General features: G+C 46.3%; 1 protein-coding gene and 1 long non-coding RNA gene across 2 annotated transcripts in view; one reads left to right on the top strand and one right to left on the bottom strand.

The window, feature by feature from the left end:
- Positions 1-21,974, bottom strand: part of Scpep1 (serine carboxypeptidase 1) — a 28,931-nt gene extending 6,957 nt beyond the window's left edge. The window contains exons 1-10 of the mRNA XM_034507394.2: positions 21,832-21,974; positions 18,929-19,077; positions 14,700-14,789; positions 12,253-12,408; positions 11,420-11,494; positions 8,774-8,846; positions 5,408-5,445; positions 4,356-4,484; positions 3,331-3,424; positions 2,154-2,267 (exon numbers count right to left, since the gene is read on the bottom strand). Of these exons, the coding sequence (XP_034363285.1) occupies positions 2,154-2,267; positions 3,331-3,424; positions 4,356-4,484; positions 5,408-5,445; positions 8,774-8,846; positions 11,420-11,494; positions 12,253-12,408; positions 14,700-14,789; positions 18,929-19,077; positions 21,832-21,907 (994 nt within the window). The 5' untranslated portion in view covers positions 21,908-21,974. The remainder of the gene's footprint in view (positions 1-2,153; positions 2,268-3,330; positions 3,425-4,355; positions 4,485-5,407; positions 5,446-8,773; positions 8,847-11,419; positions 11,495-12,252; positions 12,409-14,699; positions 14,790-18,928; positions 19,078-21,831) is intronic.
- Positions 19,063-22,759, top strand: LOC143442707 (uncharacterized). The gene is made up of 2 exons (XR_013111108.1): positions 19,063-19,132; positions 20,037-22,759. It is a non-coding gene; the product is annotated as an uncharacterized LOC143442707 (long non-coding RNA).
- The last annotated feature ends 1,506 nt before the right edge of the window (positions 22,760-24,265 follow it).

The raw sequence follows: 24,265 nt of genomic DNA, 5'->3' as shown, positions 1-24,265 counted from the left end.
CTCTGTAGATCAGGCTGGCCTCAAACTCAGAAATCTGAATCCGCCTGCCTCTGCCTCCTAAGTGCTGGGATTGAAGGCATGTGCCACCACTGCCCAGCGACCCTGCTATTTATTTAAAGACAAGATTTTGCTATGTAGTCCATATAGGCCTTGACCTCTCGATCCTCCTGCCTCAGCCTGCTGAGAACTGCAGGTGTCTGCCGCTATACCCAGCCCAGTGAAGCATCAGAAGCCTTTTATTTGATTCAGAGACATGAAGACACTAAATCAGGAAGGAGACCCCAGTGATGGATATAGTGTAGTGGGTCAGCTGCGTGGATTCTAATGCTAATACTGGATCCTCAGGACCTGGTTGCCCAGTCCACACGTAGACCTACGTGACTTTGAGACCTTGCCCCTAAGTTATTTCTGATTGGTAAATAAAGATGCCTATAGCCAATAGCTGGGGAGAAGAGACATAGTGGGGTTTAGGATTCCCAGGCTTGGGGGGGTGGGTGTTGGAGGAGAACCACAAAGAGGAGGAGAAGGTAAATGGAAGAGAAGCCACTATGGGTTAGGTGAGTCATGAAAACGTGGCCCTGAGGGTTGGAGTTAGGAGCAGCCCAGAGGGAACATAGTAAGAAATAACTCACGGTTATCGACAGTCACGTAGATTCTAATAGCATAGAGGGTAGATATCTGCCCAGCTATTGGCTGTCAGCATCACAAATTACTTGGGGGCAAGGTCACATAGTATCACTTAGGTCAGTGTGTGATGTATTGTAACGCTAATTTCTATACTTCTAGGTCTAGGCCAAGGGGTGGCTCCTCACGTTCACAAGCTTTGGTTGTGTACACCTTGTTCCTTGATTTAAGAACTATTGGTTAGGGCTGGAGAGATGGCTCAGCAGTTAAGAGCACTGACTGCTTTTGAGTTCAATTCCTAGCAACCACGTGGTTGCTCACAACCAGTGGTAACGGGACGTGACACCTTCTTCTGGGTGTCTGAGGAGAGCAACGGTGTACTCACACACATAAAAATAAATTAATTAATTAAAAAAAATTACATGCAGACTCTCTTCTCTCTGGGGCAACCAGGTCTTGAGAAACCAGTACTAGCATTAGAACGCAAGCAGTGTCAGGCCAACCCAGTACAATGCAGATTGTGATAGAGTAACCACACATAGCCCTCAGCAGCTACACGGGAGAAAGGGACTCCTTGACCTGGGGTATTTTGGATGTAAACCAAACAAATGCTACTCTGCTTGTTCAAAGGTTCCCCCACGGGACTTACCCAGGGTTTCTATCTGGACTTGGTCTCCAAAGACTCAAGTATTTCCATATGGTGACCTTCAAGGCAGAACACACATGGCAGACCATATCTAGCACCAGCATGTTTAAAAGGCCAGCACGGGAACTGGCCCAAACCGGCTTATGCACATGGACTGTCTGATGTCCTACAAAGGACCTTTGGCTAGAAATCTCACACATGGCCAGCTGTGGCCTTATATGTAACCTTTTTTAAAAAATCACAATTTTAAAACTTCTATTTACTTACTGAAAATACTCATGGGTGGGCAGTGGGGGTGGGAGGGGGATATGGGGATGGAGACAAATACACTTGGTGTATTTGTAGAGGCCAGAGGATAACTTCTGGGAGTCAGTTCCCTCCTCCCAGCCTGTGAGTCCCAGAGACTGAATTCAGGACACCAGGCTTGATGGCAAGCACCCTTAATCACGGTGCATCTCCCCACTCCTTTATTTTTAAGAGACACTGTTTTGCTAAGTTGCCCAGGCGGGCCTCAAACTTGTGATGCTCCTGTATCAGCTTTCTCAGTACTGAGATTTCCAGGCAAGTACTACCATGTTCCATTCTTATTTTCTCAAAGTGTTACAAAGGTAAAGGGTGCAATAGTCCCCATGCACCCATACCTTCAGCCAATCACAACCAATCACACGCCAAGTCTCCTCATACCTATTTCTCTGCCAGGTCCTTATTCTGAATCACTTTTGCCACATAGCTGATTCTACATCTGCTGCAGATGGTAAGATCATTTTACTTACAATGGACCATCATCACCGAGGAAACCCATTCTGCATACTAAGGGCTCTGAATCTGTACACTACCCCCCCCCCCCTACTACAAACGGCGTTTGATTAGGGCACTTTCATACCTCCCCAGGAGATATCTTCAGGGATAATTTTGAGCTTCTTTTTGATGGGGCCATTCATGAGTTGACTTAAGGCATCTCCTTGTAGGTGTCTCACATGGCGCTGACAGAGACGAACTGAAAGCAAACTGGTATACCGTGAGTCCAAGGGCTAGGTCAGAACCCCACAGACAATTTCCCCCAAGCTGCTAGGGGAAGACAGCACAGTGGAGAGAGATTTTTTCCCTGGAAAAGGAGAAAGTGTCACTTAGATCGATGTAGAGGAGGAAGGAGGCCGGAAGCAGGTTGAAAAGAGATCTGTTAGTACTGATAGCTGCATTCTGTGAACTTTAGGGCCACTGGGATTACCCAGAACAAACAAAGTCAGCTGAGAAGAGGAATCCAGAGGCGTTTAGCAGGTCTTGTGTGGTTTTTACTTACTGGGGGAGGGTTTCAGGCATTTTACAATCAAAGCCAAGCCGGGTCAGCTGAGAGATCACTACAGTCAGCCCTGCAGGGACCTGACACTGCACTTCAGTAGGCAGAAACTGCTTCCCCTGCGGTGCAGCTCAATGGGAGAGCAGGTGCTCAACAGTGTACTAGGTCCTGGGCATCATCCCAAGCCTTCACTCACCTAAAGGTTCCCATTGCTTCCTAGCTGTGTTGGCTAAGAGCAAGAGTTTAAGTATGGTAAGCAACAAAGACAGACCAAGGGCCAGGTAGTGGTGGTGGTGCACACCTTTAATCCTAGAGCTCAGGAGGCAGAGGCAGGTGGATCTCTGTGAGTTGGAGGCCAGTGTGATCTCCAGAGCCAGTTTCAGGACAGCCAGGGCTACACGGAGAAACCGTGTCATAAAAAAAAAAAAAAAAAAAAAAAAAAGCAAAAGCTACTGTAGGATTCCATTTATAGAGAATGTTAAGCCAAACAGAGAAACAGAAAGAGGCTTAGTGCTTGCCTCAGGCTGGGAGTGGGAAGGAGAGTAGATGGAAGCAGATGTGTGGGATCTTTTTGGAGTGACAGGAATATTCTAAAACTGGATCGTGGTGGTGACTGTGCAACTCTGTGAATATAAGTTACAGCCACTGCAAGCTACACTTAAAAGGTTCGAATATCCTGTTACATAAATGGCATGCTAGTGACAGAACAGGTCTTCCTGCACAGAGGCTGGGCTAGGGACCAACAGCAGCGAGGTCCACTCACCTAAGGGGCTCCGGAGGAACTCAAGGCTCGATTCCATAGCGTTCTCGGGGGTGCTTTTAGTTAAGATGTTATAGAAGTTCACCCCGTCGGTGTTCTGAAATCAAGAGCGCATTTGGATGGGTTCTTTCCCTGTCTACCAAAGTTGCAAAACAGAAAGTGTTTGGCTTTCCCAGGATGACCTTGAGTTTATAAATTTACTGGACTGGTAAAAAGTCACTCTGAAGGTGTAGACAACAGCTGTGGCCTTCCATGCGCCTGCAGCACATAGCTCACCGGAACCCTGGCACCGGCGGAACCCAAGGGCCTGTGTGTCAATATACAAGGACCCCTGGAGTGATGGAGGGTGATCCTGGCTGTCTCACTCTTTCCTTCCATTTCAAGGAAGAATGTCACTTAACAAGGATCCTGGTAAGAGTTTTTTGTGTCCGGTCCGCCCCCCACCCCCAAGGCAGTCCCTTATCTCTGGTGTTTTGCAATGTTATCTCTTGTGCAGGTGGGCCTCAAACATGGTATTTAGCAAAGATAACTGGAACTCCTGATCCTGCTGCTTCTTTTAAGTGCTAGGTTTCAGATATATGGTACCATGCTAAGCCGCTGGGCCATGTTTTTTGTCTGTTGGATTTCTGTTGTCGTTTTGTTTTTGAATCAGGGTCTCATGCAGCCTAAGCTGACCTTAAACTTACCACGCAGCTAAAGTGCCCCGAACTTCTGATCCTCCTGACTCTACCTCCCAAGTGCTGGGAGACTGATTACACTCATGGACTACTGTGCTGGGCCACCAGTCTTTCTTACAGAATCCAAACATTCAATTGGGGATAAGTCTTCCAAGCCTCGGAGGTTTTGTGACCCTATAAAGGGCCACTATGTGATTGCTGAGACCCTATAAGTTTATCATTCAGCATACAAGCAGTTCTAAATCCTCGGGAGAGGCAGGATAAGTCCGATCCTGACATCAACCATGGGTCCCATTTGCCCACCTTATTGGGAAAAAGCCATGTCTTGATAGCCCCAGTTCAGCCCCTTACCTTTTCAATGATCATTTCTGCCTTCCCCCACAGCTGAGTGGCCTCCTTATAGAAGCCCTTGTTTACAGCATCAAGGACTTGCTCTGCAATGTCAGACACCTCAGCCAAGCCTTTATTATCAAGGAGAGACTGGAAGATAAACAGAAGACAAAGAGCCCACTTGATTAGGAATTGAGAATCTGGTACCACTGCAGCTGGTGGGGGGGGGGGAGGGGAGAAATGGGAGTTTACCTAAGAAGAGTGTTGTCAGAAATCTCAGAAAGGTGCTGGGGATTGAACCAAGGACCTTGTGCATTCTAGGCAGTGTTCTATCAACACGTTATAGCTCCCAGCCCCAACTCACATACATATTGATGGGAGAAGCAGAGCAGACCATTACATGAATCAAGAGTGTAGGTGCGTGAAAATTTACCACAAACTTTCAGCTTTGGGGGAGGGGTATATAAAAGGCTGTATCAGAACAAGAGAATTCAAGATTGTGTATTGGGCTGGAATAGAGACTGAGGCAGGTAGGTCGCTAGGAGTTTTAGGTCATCCTGGTCTACACAGGTTTGAGGTGTGTGTGGGGGGGCTAAGGATATAGCTCAAGAAGACAGGAATGCTTGCTTTGCATGTGTGAGGGAGGATTTGATTCCCAGCAACAAAACACAGACACACACAGATACACAGACACACAGACACACAATTTTTCAAAAGACATCCCTAGGGCATCAGTGAGGTCTGACTCTAGGTGTGCCTATGGATAACCACTGACTGGGGTCTTAGACTGACTATAAAGGGAAAAGGAATGCCCCATGAGGGCCATCATTCCTCTCTCTGCTCCCTGCTCTACCCAGATACAAGCAAGCAGCCTCCCATCCCTGCTGCTACAGACCACACCCTCTCAGACTGTAAGTAAAAACAAATCCTTCTGCCCTTCAGTTGCTTCCTGTCAGCTCACAACAATAATAACTAATACACTCTCCCCAGAGACCAAAGGAGATCAGAGCTCTGAGAAGTCAGTGGGGCTGTTTCCCAGGGAGACCACAGAGGGCAGGACCCACCCTACTTACCATGCTGTACAGGTAAGGCCCCCAGGACAGCACTGAATCTAAAGAAAACCAGATGGATACAAATTAGCTACATCTTTCCAAAAGACTACCCTACAATGGCTTTCCTTCAAAGCACAAAGGGACAGGAGCAAGAAAGCTAGTGACTTTGAGGGTAAATACTCCAGAGGCCCCTAGTATCCAAGCAGAAATGGATGACATCTCCATGGCTGGAAGATGTCCTTCCCGCCAATTCTAAGGTCCAGTGGCATGTTGACCTGATTTGATTCTGCTTAGCAGGGTATCCTGGGCAGATACACCGCACAGCCAGGTGTCGGGTGTGTCCTGGAGGCTTGCTTGTCTCTGCAGCCTTCTAGGTTCCTGACAGCATCAAAGATTTCTCCATCCTCACTGCCTCTGCAATGTACTCACTCCTCCAGTGGAGGCATTTGCTTCTTCCACCATACTGTAGGAAAGCTAACACGACTAACTCCTGCCTGTGGCTACCTCTGCAAACTCTACACACTGGGAGACCACTAAAGGTGCTAAGGGAAGCAAACTGGTTCAAGGGGACTTCAAAATGAGTAAGGCAGCCAGGCGTAATGGTGCAGGCCTTTAATCCCAGCACTTGGGAGGCAGAGGAAGGCGGATCTGAGTCTGAGGCCACCCTGGTCTAGAGAGTGAATTCCAGGATGGCCAGGGCTACACAGAAAAACACTGTCTCAAAAACAAAACAAAACAAAACAAAACAAAACAAACAAACAAAAAAAAAACCAGAGAGAGACAGAGACAGAGACAGATGATTACCCGATTACCTTCTGGGAACATAGTAAGCTGTGAACTGTTGGGGCAAGTCTATGGCTACCGCTACCACATCCCCACCAGGTAAGATACAAGCTACTGGAACGTGCCAGCAAAATATCAAGGACCTACATGGACTGCACACAATTGAGAGCGTCACTCTGCTGCTTAGAACCCTCCAACTAGGAGCCATTTACTCCCCAAAAGAATATCTGAAGACATTTCTTGTCACATTGAGTGATCCTACTGGCATGTCATGACCAGAGGATGGGGATGCTACAGACAAATATCCAAACCAAACATGAGGGCTGGTGAGATGGCTCAGCAGGTAAGTGTGCTTGCTGCACAAGCATGAGGATCTGAGTTCAAATCCTCAACCCCACATACAAGGTCAGGTGCCTATAATCCCAGCACTGTGGGGGGCAAAGACAGGAAGACTATTGGGCTTACTGGCTATCAACATAGATCCAGGTTTGGGAAACACCCCATCTTAAGAAATAATGCTGTGGTAACTGGAGACGTGGCTCAGCAGCTCTTCCAGAGGTCCTGAGTTCAAATCCCAACAACCACATGGTGGCTCACAACTATCTGTAATGGGATCTGATGCCCTCTTCTGGCCTGCAGGCATACATGCAGGCAGAATGCTGTATATATAATAAATCTTAAAATAATAGTAATAATAATGTGGGGGAGCTGGGGGGTATTTCAGCAGTTAAAAGCACTTGCTGCTTTTCCAAAGGACCAAGTTTGATTCCCAGCACCCAGCTCAAGTGTTCACATTCACCTGTAACAGAGGACTGAGGCCTTCTTCTGGCCCCTGAGGCATTGTACGTGTGTGTATATATATATGTATATATATACACACACACACATATAGGCAAACACCCATATACATGAAATGGAAATAAATAAAATCTCAAAAGAATTTTTTTTAAGACAAAAGGTAAATAAATTGATAGCGAATGCATGCATGGGCACATGCACTTGCACACATGTAGTAATATACCACAGACATACATCTGGCACATATTGCTCCCCTGCCCCCAACATACACATGACAAAACCTTTTAAAAGTCCTTAATACTCAGAATAGTTCCCAACAATAACAACAACCTGGACTACTCCAAATGCCTGTGGTGTTGAGGTTGAGGGAACCCGACAGAGTTAATCTGGCCAAGATGATCAGTGATGCCTGAAGCCACACCCTGATTATGTGCAAGATAGGCCACTCCTGTCTGTGTTCCCAAAGAATTATGAAAGTGCAGACCTCAGAGTCGCAAGACCTGATGCCAACCTTGCCTCACAACCACCATCAGCACCATCAGCATCCGCACCAGCACCATCAGCATCCGCACCAGCACCATCAGCACCACCACCAGCAGCAGCAGCCATGGAAGGAAAGTTCACTGCAGATGCTCTTTTAGTATCAGGATGCTGGGGAGAGGGGAGCTGGTGACACGGTCCACCCTGTGCTGACTCATACAGAACTGGGGCTCCTCTTTATGAGGCCACTCACCCTGTGTGGGGGTGTATTTCATCATCTGCAGGAATGCTGGGAGCATTTCCTGCGGTAGATTTCCTTTGCTGGGAAAATCCCTTCAGAGGACTCAGCCTGCCGGCAGAGGCTGTGCCAAAGACGATCATGCCCACGTATCTCTTGGGTGCTCTTGGAGTGAATGGATGGATGCTTCTCCAAGAACCCAGAAACTTCTGCTGTCCTCCTCTTTATCTGAACAGCACAGCCCCAAGGGATGGCTGTTTCTCTCTGGCTTGTCATGGTCACCACCACAGAGCAGAGTGGTTGTGATGATTTAGAGGGACCTTGAACTATAGTCAAGGCAATCAAATAAACAGAACTATACAGCAGATAGCTAGGCCCATGATGATATAGCAATCAAGGGAGAAAGGGAGAACGTAAGACCTTGATACTTCCTTTAGACTCCAAGCCCACTACCCCCCACCTCCCCGCCTCACTAAACACAATCTTAGAAATATTAAAACATATGGTGTTAAAGATTGCCTGGGGGACCCAGTAGGATGGCTCAAACTCTCAGATCCCACATAAATGTAGAAAAAAAGAATCAACTCCACCAAGTTGTCCTCTGACCTCTACATATGCACACACGCGCGCGCACACACACAGTTACTACCATCATCATTATCATCAACAACACTAATTTTTAAATATTGGCTGGGCTGGGTGTGGTGGAGCACTCCTTTAATCCCAGCCCTTCAGAGGCAGCAGGATTTCATGTGAGTTTAAGGCCAGCCTGCTCTATCTAGTGAGTTGCAGGACAGCCAGGGCTATATACAAAGACCCTGTCTCAAAAAAAAAAAAAAATTTTTTTTTTTTTAAATTTTTATTTGGTAAGTATGGGACTTTTCAGTGCCCAGGTTTACAAGAGTCATCTAGGCTCTTGTAGTAGCATTCATACACACCCTGGCCCAGCAAGCAGGACATGGATGGAATCCTTCAGTCTGTTGGTTCTGAGGACTTCCATGTTTCTCCAGAAAAGTCACACAGTAAGTCCAAAGTCACAGGAAAGGTCAGGGTTAGAAGAGAGAGATGACTAAAAACTCTATACTTACCCACAGGGGAGATCCAGGAGTCACCCAACGCAACTCCAGAAAAGTTGCACTTGATGGTCCCTTGCTTAATAGCCTGAAAAAAAGCCAAGAGATGCTCTGACCACGGGCACCCAGGCCTCCATTCTTCCTCAGCAGAGGCACATACTCAAGGCTTCTCCTAAGCCACCATCTAAGCTTCCCCAGGCATCAGAAGACCATGCCCTGCCTACCACCGCTGGTAAATCGAGCACTTAATGGAGACGGGCTGCTGCTTTGCTTAACTGTGTCCTCGGGACAAGTATGGGATGTGTCCCTAAGTTGTCTTTGAGAGCCTAGGCATATCCCTGTCCTGAAGTCCGGGAGCCTCCTGAGGTGCTGAGGAGCTCCATGGGTACAGGTGCCTCTGACAATCAGTGGTTGCTAACTGGGGCTCCTCAGGGCATCCTTGAGGGTGGAGCCCACACGCAGGCCAGGAAGCTCATCCTTCTCTGCACCTGTCCCCAAACAGGAAGCTCATTCATTCATAATCTCCTCATAACCTCGGCACTTGCTGGGAAGATGAGCCACGCGAACTATCATACATAATAAAGTGCAGAGAAAGTAGGAGAAAGCGCCTTATGAACTGAAGTGAGAATATTCCCATGAAATATTATTGTTGAACTCTTTAATCCCAGCACTTGGGAGGCAGAAGCAGGCAGATTTCTGAGTTTGAGGCCAGCCTGGTCTACAGAGTGAGTTCCAGGACACCCAAGGCTACACAGAGAAACCCTGTCTTGAAAAACCAAAAAAAAAAATTAATAATAATAATAATAATAATAATTCATAGGGCTGGAAAGGTGGCTCAGGGGTTAAGAACACTGACTGTTCTTCCAGAGGTCCTGAGTTCAATTCCCAGCAACCATATGGTGGCTCACAGTCATCTGTAATGGGATCCGATACCCTGTTCTGGTGTGTCTGAAGACAGCTATAATTGTACTCATATACATAAAATAAAGAAATCTTTTTTAAAAAAGTAGAATATAAGCTGGGGTATCATATATGCCATCACATGTACAAAGGTGGGGGAAAAACACATATGAATTCGTTTACACAGTGGTGCGTAACTGGAAAAATAAAGAGACTAGGAGGCTGCCAAGTGGAGCAGGGCAAAGGGAGACAGGGAAGAAGGGAAAGAAGGAAGGAGGGAGAGAGGGAGGGAGAGAAGGTGAAGAATTCAGAAAGCCGATGACGGTAGACTGCAACAAGGCCAGGCCAGACTACACAGCATGTAGTAAGTCACTACCAGTCCAGCTAGGGCTACACAGCAGGACACTGTTTCTAATTAAATGAATACACACATAGAAAAGGGGACTGTGCTAATGAAGGGCCCTTAGGGACTTCACAGCCAGGCGGCACCTGGACTATGCATTGGCTTGGATAAGCTATCTTAAAAGACATGCTGGGACCATCTAAAGCAGTCTGAATACAGGGGGTTTAAAGTACTGCAGGGAGAAGGAGGAGAACCACTGATGGAGACAGGTCACACACAGTGTGACTGCACTCTGGTTAGAATTTCAGGTATGTGAGCGGAAAGTATTACTAAGTACTCAACAGTGACAAGCGCTGTCTAGTAGATGAGTTTTTTCAGTTTTTGAGACACAGTGCAGCCCTGTCTTAAAACCAACTGGTTTCAAACTCATAACCTCCTTCCTCAGCCTCCTAATGTCTGAACTATACAGTTTATAGTAGTTTCATATATAGTTTATAGTATATATACTACACTATGCTATTATACTATATAGTATAGTATATAGCTATATATAGTAGCTATATACTATATATAGGATATAACTATAGTTATAGTATATAACTATTATAGTCTTGCCATTAAAAACAAAGATTTAGGTGCTGGAGAAATGGCTCAGAGGTTAAGAACACCAGCTGCTTCTTTAGAGGACTCTGGTTCCATTCCCAACATCCACATGGCAGATCATAACCAGCTCTATTTCCAGTTCCAGGGAGATCCAGTGCCCTTGTCTAGTCTCTGCAGATACCAGGCATGCACATACATACATATATACATACATACATACATACATACATACATACATACATACATACACACACAAATAATCAGGTCTATGACACACAGATGTACAAGCAGGCAAAGCACTAATACACACGAAGAATTTCAAAAGAGCCGGGCAATGGTGGTGCATGCCTTTAATCCCAGCACTTGAGAGGCAGAGGCAGGTGGATTTCTGAGTTCAAGGCCATCCTGGTCTACAGAGTGAGTTCTAGGACAGCCAGGGCTATACAGAGAAACTCTGTTTCAAACAAACAAACAAACAAACAAACCAAAAAAAAAAAAAAAAAAAAAAAAAAATAATTTCAAAGGAACAACTCTTTTAAAAATGTATGTACTTTGATTCAGTATGTATGAGTTTGCCTGAAGGTATGTGTGACGCCATGCTTGACAACCTGATTTGATCCCCCAATCCCACAGTGGGAGGAAACAACTCCAGAAAGCTGCCTTCTCACCTCCACCCACACCCACACCATAGCACAGCAATCACGAACACAATAAACTTTAAATAACTAAGGTCTGTTCAGTATCAGCCAGGTATATATGAAAGCGACAACCCAGTTTTTGTTTCAAAACAGTAACAGAGTCACCCTCCTGTTTACCTTGTAAAGTTCTAAACTGATGCCAGCAGCCATCTTTCCTCCGTAGGATTCTGAGAAAATGTAGAATGGAACCGTCTAGCAAGAAATGGAATGTACAAAGAATTAAAACAGCCTGACTGTTTTCCTTCCTTCCTTCCTTCCTTCCTTCTTCCCTCCCTCCCTCCCTCCCTCCCTCCCTTCCTACAGGATTTCTCTGTGTAGCCCTGGCTATCCTAGAACTCAACTCTGTAGACCAGGTTTGCCTTGAACTCACAGAGATCCATCCACCTGGCCTCTGACTCCTAAGTGCTAGGATTAAAGGTGTGCTCTACCCCTGCCCAGCTCCCCAATTACTTTTCTTTCTCTTTTTGAAAAAGATTTATTTATTTTATGTATATGAGTACACTGTCACTCTCTTCAGACACATAAGAAGACAGCATCAGATCCTATTACAGATGGTTGTGAGCCATCATGTGGTTGCTGGGAATTGAATTCAGGACCTCTGGAAGAGCAGCTAGTGCTCTTAACCCCTGAGGCATCTCTCCAGCCCCTGATTACCTTTCAATTCACACAAATTATCTTCAAATTTCTAAAGTGTACAATGCTAGATAAAACCAATCTGCTTTCATCTCTGTCCTCAAATCTGATTAATGATGTCTAGTCAGATAGAAGAAAGTCAAAGCCTACAACCTAGGAAGGAAAGAGGAAGGCTCTGAAAACCAGCTGCCACTGAACTGCCTGTCTCTCTGTGCAGTCCCAGCTGTTCTATGGCACTCAGCTCTTGGGGGAGCTCAGTATTCTGAAGAATCCCTTGTCCCTCTTGCTGGTCTTTCCTGCCTAAGCTGCAGAATTACCTGGAATTCTTTATGGCAATCAAAGAAGGATTTCAGGAGAACCATCATGTCAGAAGCTACCATGTCCAGGTCCTTTGCGTAGGCATCTGTTGTGTTCACGTAGCTGAAGCCGGTACCCACAGGATTATCCACAAACAGGAGACTGGCCCACTGCAGCTGCAGCCACCCAGAAGAAGCAAGCACGACAACTGGTGGTCAGTTACCAGTTATTTTCCTAGCAACTTAGCAAAACAACGTTTATGATAACATCAGTTTGGTGATTTTATCTTATTGCTCAAAGTGATTTGGGGGGCAGGGGAGGGGTTGGAGAAATGGCCCAGCATGAGGCCCTGAGTTCCATGACTAGAACTCATGTAAAAAAAAAGTTGGGCAAGCCTGGTGGCAGGGCACGCTTTTAATCCCAGCACTCGGGAGGCAGAGGCAGGCAGATCTCTGAGTTCGAGGCCAGCCTGGTCTACAGAGTGAAGGGAAAAAAAGCCAGGCGAAGTAGCAAATATACACTTGTGACCCCAGTGCTGAGGATGTGGAGACAGATGCCCTGGGTCTCACTGGGCAGTGTAATCTAAATGGTGAGTTTTAGGCCAATTACAGAATAAGAGACCATGTCTCAAAACAAACCAAAGTGGATACACACACACACACACACACACACACACACACACACACACAAAATACAAAATAATGCAAAAGTTTCTTTTTTAAGGGAACATGGGTATAGACCACAGTGAAGAAAGGAGAGATGAGATGAACACACACATGCAGTTACAGTTTTAAGCCATTACGGGTCACACATAGAAGGACACTAGCGGTGACAGTATAGAGAGCACCAAGCTGCATGTGTCTGGGCAGCAATCTGAAGCAACGAGCATACGTGTGGAATACAGACATCATGTGCTGGGGATGCAGCTCAGTTCTTGGAATGTTCTCCTATCGAGCCTGATGCCCTGGCTTCTATTCCCCGGCACTGCATAAACTGAGGCCTACGATCCTAGCACACTGAAAGTGGAGGCCATAGGATCAGAAGCTGAAGGACATCCATCCGTGGCTACACAGTAAGCTGGAGGCCAGCTTGGGCTTCATGAGATGCTGTGTCTGTCTGTCTGTCTGCCTGCCTGCCTGCCTGCCTGCCTGTCTCTTTTCTCTCTCTCTCTAAAGAAATATGGATACCACATACTGGTTTTCTTCCAGATGAATAATTTCTACATTGGCCCATCTTCCCTTTTATGCCACAAGAACAGACTCTGTTCTACTCTGTTTATCAGAAAGGCTGAGAATTCTCAACTGGGCTTCCGGAAAGCTCCGCAGGGATGAGCATCTGCCACATGCTTCATGATGAGGACAGAGAAACCCTGAAAGGGCCAGAAACTGTACAAGGACACAAAACTGGACAGAAGATGGACAGCAGAACCAAGACAGGGACCCAGGCCCCTCACTCCCCACGCCACTCAGGCTCCGCTCCTGTCTCATGCTTTTGGTTCCAGGAAGTGTGAGAACAAGGGGTTGGAGAGGGGAGTGACACTCCTGCCATAGCTGCAGGATTAGAACAATTTCAGGGCAAGAGACAAAGTCACAGGAGGACAAAATGGGTTAGTACCCGATGAGAGGACTAGAGGAGCCCGAGGACACTGGAGAACATTCTCAGTGCTGAGTGATGCCGGGAAGGGAGAGGGGCAGAGTGTGTGTGGGGGGGAGCCCAGGCTGAGCTAGTCAGCAGGATGGACTCGCCAGGCTGTGAATTGAGAAAGGGGTTGCTTAGAGAAGGAAGAGAGGGGAGGGGGGACAAAAAGCACTAGGAAGATATCACAGGGGTAGAGAACAAGGGACTTGCAAGCTTGATGAAGCCCAGATGTGAGGGGAGAGAGGAAAACGTCACAACTTGTAGCAGATGATGGGACTCAAGGTCTGAGGTTGCAGATGGCCACCATGCAGGTAAGCACAGGGTTGCCAGCCAGCGTCAGCTGCAGGGATTTTCAGTTTCACTTGTTTTGAGATAGTGTTTCACATAGCCCAGGTTGGCCCTAAACTTGGTACACAGCCGAGGATTATCTTGCACTCCTCACCCTCCCGGCCCCTACGTCCTGGAAACTGAAATTACTGGTGTTCATCCTTAAGCCTGGTTTATATAGCGCTGAGGTTTGCACCAGGGGTCTGTGCACTCTAGGGAAGCATAGTATTCACGGAAAGAACTGCCACCTAGTCTTGGCTAGAAGTCTGTGAAGGCTAAGTGGAGAAAGATCACCAGGTTGGAAAAGACAGAGACAACCACAGGACATTCATTCTGAGACAGGGGAGAAGCTCAGCTGCAGGAAGGAAGGCTGCAGGCAGGCGTCCAAGGTCTCAAGAAAGCCCAGCAAGATGGGCAGCTAACTCTGTGACCCCACTCTGCCCTGGGTGGAGCCTCTCAGAGGATGAAGGGCAGGCAGGGTTGAGGGCTGCTCTCACTGTACCCAGGTAGTGTTTCGTGGCTTGAGCTGGGTGTCAAGAGGACCAATTTCCTCAAAGTTCCCAAATCCAGTGCTAGAACCACCTGGACCACCCTGTGGAAGAAAAAGAAACAGGTATTAACCAGAGAAAATGCAGCCAAACCCTGGCTGTTATAATAGATGTGCCCACCCAGGAAAACAACTGAGAATCCATGAGGGCCACAACCACCCCATACAAAGGACACACTTGCAGCTGGATGAGAAGATGTACATCTATAATCCCAGCCCTTGAGGATGAGGAGGCAGCAAGATCAGGAGCTCAAAGTCATCCCGAGCTACAAACAAAAACTTAAAAGCAAAGGATGTGGGTTTTTGTTTTTGTTTTTTTTTTTTCAGCTCCATGTTTTCTGGGAGCGTCTGCACCCACTAAACTCCTGCAGGAACCATAAAAATCTCTCTTTGAAAGGATGGTGATGATGCCAGGCAGTGGTGGCGCATGCCTTTAATCCCAGCACTTGGGAGGCAGAGGCAGGTGGATTTCTGAGTTCGAAGCCAGCCTGGTCTACAGAGTGAGTTCCAGGACAGCCAGGGCTACACAGAGAAACCCTGTCTCGAAAAACCAAAAACAAACAAACAAAAAAGGATGGTGATGATTTTAGGGGTCCTAGGTGAGCCAGGCAGTGGTGGCACAAACCTTTAACCCCAGCACTCAGGGCAGGTAGATCACGGAGTTTGAAGCCAGAGCGGAAGGGAGTTGGGGAAAGATCCTAGGTGACCCTTCCTGCCTCTTGGTTCTCTGGAGTTAAACTTGGGCCTGACCTGGGGCTCACTAAATCTCTCTCATTTCCAAGATCATAAAGGCACAAGGAGGGATGGATAGAACAGGCTAGCTCTGGCCCTCTTAGCAACTGCAGGCTCCATTTGAATGAGAACCTGAGCTTTTTGACTCTTTCCTACCCCTCAACAGAAAGCTGACTCTCCTTTGGGGCCCAGTGGATAAGCCTGTCCTCTGCGTATATCAGAGCCAACACAGACGTCTCGGGTGGGAGCACATGACATCATGGGGTGTTTACACGGCCAGCAGAGAGGCAGGATTCTAAACTGAAGATCGGTATTGGGGTCTCCAAACCGCAAAGTGCAAGCTCTGTGTGTTCTGAAAGGCTCAGAGGGGGATCGGTGGGCAGAAGCAAACAGGTGAACCCTCGCAGGTAAGGTGGACTTGATGGGAAAAGGTCCTCTGGGAGACAGATGATGGGGGGGGGGACAAAAAAAAAAAAAAAAAGGAGGTTTTCCAGATGGATCTAAGATCTGGGGGCAGGGATGAGGAAAACATTAGCAGCTGAGTCAGAGACAGGCCCAGGGTATATAATCTCTCAGCAAATGGAAAGACAGGTGGCAAAGGGAGGAATTACATGGCACAGGGCAATCTGAAGAAAAGAGACTGACTGGGGCATGGTGACAGACATCGGTAATCCCTGTACAACATGCAAAGGAAGGAGAATTATTTATTGAGTTGAAGGCTAGTCTGGGCAAGACCCTGCCCCTCCCACAAGGAGAGACAGTGGAGTGGAAATAAGGCAAAGACCGAAGACCGGCTAGACAAGGCGACAGGCACTACCTGCTAAATATTCCCTATACTAATGTTTTGAACTGACACTAACCTCCTTGATAAAAATCAGAGGCTCAACTCCCCCGTGATTATATGTTAAGATTTCCCAACTCAGCGGCAGAAAAGTTCACAAACCAGTTGGAGATACTCATCCCAGAGCCACTAATAGCAATAAGCGGCAGGGCGCAACTGGGACGTTCTCCCATAGGGAAGAGGGTGTGACATCACATCTGCAGGGCGTATCATGTGGCTACTCAGAAGAATCACAAACCCCAGAAAAATACAAAGAACATAAAGGAAGAGTGCACCCTCAAACGAAGGTGGGTCCTTTCTTTCAAGGAGACTTATGGGTATGGGCTGGATGCAAACCAAAGTTGGGGGAGCACATCTGAGAATCTAGAAGCCTGGGCCACTTTCCGTTTCTGCTTCATCTTCCTGTGCTCCTTTCCCGGTAGCTAGGAGAAACTGCAGGGAAGATCTCACTCTGTGTGTGCGTGTGCGTGTGCGTGTGCGCGCATAAGCGCATGTGGAAGCCAAAGGCCACATTAGGTGTCTGTCTCAATCGCTCTCCACCTTATTTTTTAAAGCAGGGTCTATTGATAAGCCTGGAGTTCATGAATTCTGCTACCAGGCTGGCCAGTGAGCTCCAGAGATCATCCTGTGTCTACCTCCTAGGCACTTCGGCTACAAACTAGTACCACTGACAAAGCTTTTATATGAGTAAGGGTATCTAAATTCAAATCCCCATGGTTACATAGCAAGCACTTTACAGACTGAGTTATTTATGCCCTTGCTATTTAAATAGAATAATAATAGTAATAATAATAAATGGATCACAAAATCTTCATTGGAAACCCTGGAAATAAGTAGTATAGACAGTTGAAGCTCAGGGCTTCATGGTTCCTCTGAGGTAAGATAAATGTGTCAGTGAGTGAGTTGGAATGACTTGAAAAATAGCTTACTATTCCAGAAATAGCTCACTATTCCACTCGTGACGTGACCTCAATTCTCAGAGAACGCCACTCTGCAAAGAAGGTACTGCACCAGTCTTTGGAAGGCTGCTAACTAGATCTTCCTATCTTAATTAACTGTTTCTTCCTTACTTATTTTATTCTTCTTCCTTGGGCCTCTGGGGAAACAGGGAAGAGCAGCTGAGTGTCTTCGGTTACTAACCTTCATACAATAACTCAGGGGTAGGGGGTGGGTTAACCTAACCAACAGCCACACACCAGACAACTTCCAGGGCCAGGCAGATGCTAGGGGCCCCAACAAACTCCCTGGCAGAGCTGAATCCTGAGCCTATAAAATGCAGTAATGCAGTGGGTTTTTTTGTTTTGTTTTGTTTTGTTTTTTGTTTAAAAAAAAAACAAAAACAAAAACAAAAGAAAACAAACTGGTTTCTGGAAAGCCCAGAGTGCCCGGGGGTAGCAGGGGACAAAGAGGCAGCCAGAAACCTGGGCTCAGCAGCTGCCACACCCTAGCATTAGCACTTCTGCTTTTTTGTCCCCTACACTGGCTTCCTCTGAAGGCTTTAAAACCACCGTTTATCTTCAGCTCCCACTAGGGCAACTGTGAAGATCCTGCAGCAGGCTCACCCTCAGAACTGCTTGTTCTTATTTTATCAAGTCTGCAGTGACAGGCCCTGGGGCAGAGCCTCAGCTCTGGCAGGCATTTGAGAAGGAAGCCTTGCCCTATAAGAGGTGAGTACCAGGGTGCAGTAATTACTGGTGAGGCATAAGGAACCTAAAAGTTACTCAGCCCCTCCCTGAAGACTAGTCTTCCAGGTGGGTGAAGTCACCATAGGCTCCATTTGAAGAATGCAGCAGGATCTCTGCCTGTCCCTAAGCAGTTCACAAGGCTTGGTTTTTTTTTTTTTTTTTTTTTTTTTTTTACCTTTAACACCAGAGACAGAACTCAGGGTTAAAATACAAACACACTAGGGATAAGAATAGGGTCTCACATTCATGCTAAGATACAAATGGCTGACTGGCAGGTTATAACTAGGATTATATATGTATATACATATGCATGCAATAACAGTTAATGAAGAGAGAAGCCATGAATTTGAAAGAGAGCAAGGAGGGATATATAGAAGGGTAGGGAGGGAGAAACACAATTATAACCTCAAAATTTATTTAAAAAAAAAAAGAAAGGCTTATCTGGGGATAAGAAGTTGGGGCTCAGGACTGTGTGGAGAGGAAGAAGGGAAGAGGATTGGGATACCTCAGCCTTTGGCTCAGAACTTTTCAAATTCTTTCTATGTTTCAGAAGCCAACTGTATCACAGACAGCTTTCAGTAGGGGGGCCTTGAAACTGTCAGGACTCAATATAAAAAGAGTCTAGAAAGTAAGGGATGCACTCCACACTTAAACTTCAGCACTCGGGAGACCAAGGCAAGCTTGCCAGGAGTTCAAGGCCATACAGCAAGATCCTATCTCCAAAAAAATGAATGAAAGAAATTAAGACCAGAAAATAGGGCTTCCTTTGCTATGCCCTTGCTTTAGGCTGTCTCGGAAGCATGGGAACCCCCAGGACTGGCTGGACCAAAAACGAGTCAGTCACTGCTAAACAGGAAACTCTTAAGAACCAAGCAAAGAGGTTAAAGGAGACCTGACCTGGAGGCCAGGCAAAGAAGTTACTTTACCTGAAGCCACATGACCAGGGGCAGTTCTGAAAAGTTCTTGCAAGGGTTGGTGGCATAATAGAGCCACCAGAACATGTGGGCATCCTTTCGGACAGTCACATAATCCCATACTTCCTTGCCTTCCTGTGCCCGCCAGTCGATGACAGATCCTGAAACGGAAGCTCAGTGTCATTTCCTGAGGAGTTCCAAGGTGGTAAAGCCAAGGTAAGAGAACGCCAGGTGAGTCCCGAGTTTGGTAGAGATGGTCATTCGGGCTAGAGATGCTGCTTTATGCTTCAGGTAATTCATCCACCTCAGTATATTGTGCCCATAGGGAAAAGGAAGATACACACACAAAGAGAAGTCAGTCGGGCATGTTTGTGCACCCCTCTAATCCCAGCACTTAAGAAGCAGAGGCAGGTGGATATCTTTGAGTTCAGTGGGGCCAGTACAGTCTATAAAGTGAGTTACAGGTCTGCCAGGGCTACACAGTGAGACCCTATGTCAAAAACACACAAATAACACAGAAACACAAACACAAATCACAACACAGTAAGACCAGCAGTAAAAGAAAAAGGCTGAGAGTGAAGCTCAGGTGTAGAGCCCTGGCCTGACTTGTGCCAATCCTTGGGCTCAAGTCCCAGCCAAAGTGGGCAGATGGCATGAGGACTGGTGTAGTCGAGGGAAGATTGGGAGATTAAGGAGCAAGGATCAGTAGTCCATGTCCAGCCTCAGCACACAGTGAGTTTCAGGCCAGCTGGGGCAACAAGAAACCCTATCTTTAAAAAGTACATATAAAAAAATAGGAGGAGAAAGAAGATTAAGAAAACCAGCCAGGCAGTGGTGGCGTAGGCCTTTAATCCCAGCACTTGGGAGGCAGAAGCAGGCAGATTTCTGAGTTCGAGGCCAGCCTGGTCTACAGAGTGAGTTCCAGGACAGCCAGGACTACACAGAGAAACCCTGTCTATAAAAAACAACAAAACCAAAACAAAACAAAACAACAAAAGAAGAAAGAAAAAGAAAAAAAAAAAAGCAAAGCAAAAAGTGAAGCTGAGGAAACAGGTTAGTCAGCTAAGTGTTCACCACAGACCAGAATTCCATCTCTAGCTGTTTGTGTTCAATATTCCAGGGTTGGAGACGGGGGATTTCTGGGGCTTGCTGGCCAGCCAGTCTGGTGTTGCAGTTGGTGTTGCAGACCAGAGAAAATCGTTGTCTTCCAAAAAAGGAAAAAGGTAGATAGTCCCTCAGGGACAACACATGGGATTCTCTTCCAACCTCCGTATCTACACACACACATGTGTACACACACACATGTGTACACACACACATGTGTACACACACACACACACACACACACACACACACACACACACACAGGCATGAACACAGGGTCAGGGTGGGGATGCATCTAAGGAAAAACAGGCTGAAAAATTACAGGTGTGGCTGTATCTATAAAATAACATGAAATTAGAGAGAGTTCCCTTGAAAATAACTGATAAGGCCGAAGTCCTTCATAATCCAAGCCCTGGCAGTTTTCTCCCTTCCCTGGTATTAACTACTGTTAAGACATAAGGGGGAAGGGGTGGGAAGAGACACATTTTCATTTCCCAAACATAAGCTGTAGAGCTAAAGGAGTCTCCGTTTTCCAAAAGAGAAATTCAGAGCTGCTATGCAGCTTCTTAAGAGCAAAGGGCCATTGGGGACCAACTGGAATTCTCAGCTCTTGACTCAAACCAGGAAATATTTTTCCTGAATTAAGACTGAAAAATCAGGGGGTGGTAAGATGGCTCAGGAGATAAAAGACAGTGGCCACCAAGCCTGACAACCTTAGTTCAGTCACAGGGAGGCTCATCATAGGAGAGCTGACTTTTCCATGTTGTCCTCTGACAACACAGGCGTGCACATGCATACACACACACATACATACACACACACACCCTCTGACACTCACAAAACAAATTTAAAAACCAAGAAAAAGTTAAATTTAAAAAGGCTAGAAAGATGGCTCAGCTGGTAAGAGCACTCTCACACTGTCTGCTCTTCCAGAGGACCTGGGTTTGATTCCCAGAATTCACTTGGCAGCTCACAACCTCTGTACCTTCAGTTCCTGGGATCCAAAGTCCTCTTCCGACCTCCCAAGGCACCAGGCATACAAGCAGTACACAGACAGACATGCAGTCAAAACAAAATAAAAAAAAATTTTTTTTGTTTGTTTTAAATAAAGTGAGAGTTAATCCCAGGATTTGGGAGGCGGAGGCAGGCAGATCTCTAAAGAGTTTGAGGCCAGCCTGGTCTACGGAGAGTTTCAGGACAGCCAAGGCTACACAGAAAAACCCTGTCTGGAAAAAAAAGAAAGAAAGAAAGGAAGGAAGGAAGGAAGGAAGGAAGGAAGGAAGGAAAAAGAAAGGTGTCAATTTGCAAGTCATCCCACAAAACAAATTTTCTTTTGCCCAAAAACAGGCCAGTGGAGTTAGCTGATATTATGCCTGTTCTGAACCAGCAGAGGGGGCAGGCATTGTTTCAAAGCGAGGATTTGTAGGGGGTCTCTTTGGCCTCCAATCTCAGCTCAATCAAATGACCTAGAACGTCACTAGACAGCCAACCACAGGAGAAAGGGGAAGTGGCCTTTAGACCGTGAAGTCTCGCTCATCAGCAGTTTCCTGAAACCATACGTTTATGTACATTCAACACTTCTACAATCCACGTACATTCCACGAAGAGGAATCACCCAGTATCAGAAAAGGGCAGAAAAAGGCACTATGAATTAAGAATAAATAAAAATTAAGAGGTTCAAAAGCAATATAAATTTCGCAAGGGAAGAAGCGGGGGAAGGAAATAGGTTTAAAAAAAAAGAAAAGCGCGAACACATTAACAAATTCGAGAAGGAGGCACCCACCGTTGGTGCGTCTTTCTAACGAACCTACCCGCGCTGAAGCCCAGAAAGAACGACAGGAGCAGCAGCCACAGTCGGACAAGACACATACGCCGCGGAAGCTCCATGATGAAAACCCCGCCGCAGCATCAGCAACAGGCGGGAGCCAGAGGCCAGCGCGTGACGGCCTGGGCGGGGCCTGGGCGGAGTCGGGGCGGAGCCTAAGTGGGCTTTAAGGCTCCCAGTGTACCGCGCTCCCTCTGCTGGTCGGACCCACCCAGGACCTCCTACAAGGGCTCTCAAGGGAGGCGCTACAGAAAGCTTGTAGTTAATGTATCATTTGACTTTGGTTACAAAGTAGGGGAGGATTGAGAAACTACAACTGGATAACCACCATCCCCTTAGCCCGGCCCGTGTTTGTCTTCTCCAACAAAAGGCTTAGTGTTTTATTTTGAATGATTTGTTTTTATTATTTTATGTGTATATATGTTTGTGAGTGTGTATGCCACATGTGTGGGCTTATGCAGGAGTGGGTTCCTCTGGAGCTAGGGATACAGGGATTTGTGAGTCCCCAGTGCAGATGCTGGGAACTGAACTTGGGTCCTCTGGAAAAGCAACAAGTACTCTTAAATTACTGAGCCATATCAATAGTCCCAAGCCTAGATTTTTTTTAAACTGCATTTGCAAAGATTAAGTCAGATTAAAGCACGAACCAGTAGGTCGTTTAAGACTAGATTCCATTTTCAGGAACTCATTACTCTGAAGTGGTGGCTCAGAGGTTAAGGGCATCCATTGTAGCTTTTCCAGAGGACCCGAGTTTGGTTATATGGTGGCTCACAACGACTCAGAACTCCACATCTCATCCAGGGGATCTGGCACCTTCTTCTGACTTCCTCAGGCACACATGGGATGCATTAAAAGCCTGCAGGAAAAACACTCACATACATAAAATAAAGTGAATCTAAAATATTATTATTAAATCACATGTGTCATTAATATATTAGAAATTCATAAGAAAATTATTATACATAGCCTATAACTTTTGGTTATGTATTTTTTTTTGTTTGTTTTGGTTTTTTGAGACAGGGTTTCTCTGTGTAGCCCTGGCTGTCCTGGAACTCACTGTGTAGACCAGGCTGGCCTCGAACTCAGAAATCTGCCTGCCTCTGCCTCCTAAATGCTGGGATTAAAGGCGTGCGCCACCACTGCCCCGCAAATTTTTTTTTTCCCTTGAGATTCAGACAGAGTAGAGTCACACTCTAAAAAAAAAGAGAGAGAGAGAGAGAGAGAGAGAGAGAGAGAGAGAGAGAGCGCAAAGGGTGAGGGCTTGCCCTCTGCAGGCTGGCACCTAAGCTGCTGCGCCACCGCTAGCTTGCTGGTTATATATTTTTATTTTTTTTATTTTTTATTTTATTTATTTATTTATTTATTTTGGTTTTTTCGAGACAGGGTTTCTCTGTGTAGCCCTGGCTGTCCTGGAACTAACTCTGTAGACCAGGCTGGCCTCGAACTCAGAAATCCGCCTGCCTCTGCCTCCCAAGTGCTGGGATTAAAGGCGTGCGCCACCACCGCCCGGCATATTTTTAAACACGGCAAAAAATGTGCCTTTCTTGATAATGTGGTCAGCATCACTGTGTGTTGCTATAGTATCTTCAAAGCAGTCATTTAAAAGAAGGTATCAGGCTGAAAAGATGGCTCAGTGGTTAAGAGCCTTGACTGCTCTTCCAGGGATCCTGGCTTCAATTCCCAGCAACCACATGGTGACTCAGAACCATCTGTAATGGGGCTTTGATATCCTCTTCTGGTGTGCCTGAAGACAGCAACAGTGTACTCACATACATTAAATAAATAAATCTCACATACATCAAATAAATAAATAAAGAAGGTATCAAGGGCTTGTGGAAAGGAGTGAAGAAAATGTGGACTGCAGAGGTGTGTGTGGTCTGTCTGTCTAAAGATAACTTTTTATTTTACGAAATATTTTAGGAATACAAGTCATCTCACAGAGCTAAGAAACAGCAAGAGCTACATGGAAGTGTCTTTTATCTCAGTGTACTTTGTTGTAAGAGTGTAGATAACTCACAAAACAAAGCAAGAACAAAGCATGTGTCCCTGAGGTTTTTATCCTCCCCCATACCTCCTATAAATCAACAGAAATGTTTTTCTCTGTAGCCTGTAGATTGTCTAGCTTCTATAAAGTGTCGTGCTGTCCTATGCTGGTACTGAGGGCTGTGGTGCTGAGAACTGGGAGCCTGCTGTCCCTGTTTCTCCTGCTCCAACATGTGACCAAGCCAGCTCAGTCAGTCAACAGGTTCTTCAGGGCAGGAGTGAGGATTAAAAGAGAAAGAGAGAGAGAGAGAGAGAGAGAGAGAGAGAGAGAGAGAGAGAATTAGACAACATTGTAGCATGACCCCAGGCAGTTCTAAGGCTGAGGTGGGTTTATTTTTTTTTTCCCCAATCTGCTTTTTGTATCATTTTAATTACCT

The sequence above is a fragment of the Arvicanthis niloticus genome, chromosome 6 (genome assembly GCF_011762505.2).
Source record: "Arvicanthis niloticus isolate mArvNil1 chromosome 6, mArvNil1.pat.X, whole genome shotgun sequence".
Classification (NCBI taxonomy): Eukaryota; Metazoa; Chordata; class Mammalia; order Rodentia; family Muridae; genus Arvicanthis; species Arvicanthis niloticus.
The sequence above is the reverse complement of the archived record's forward strand: the minus strand, read 5'-3'. Positions and strand labels throughout refer to the sequence as shown.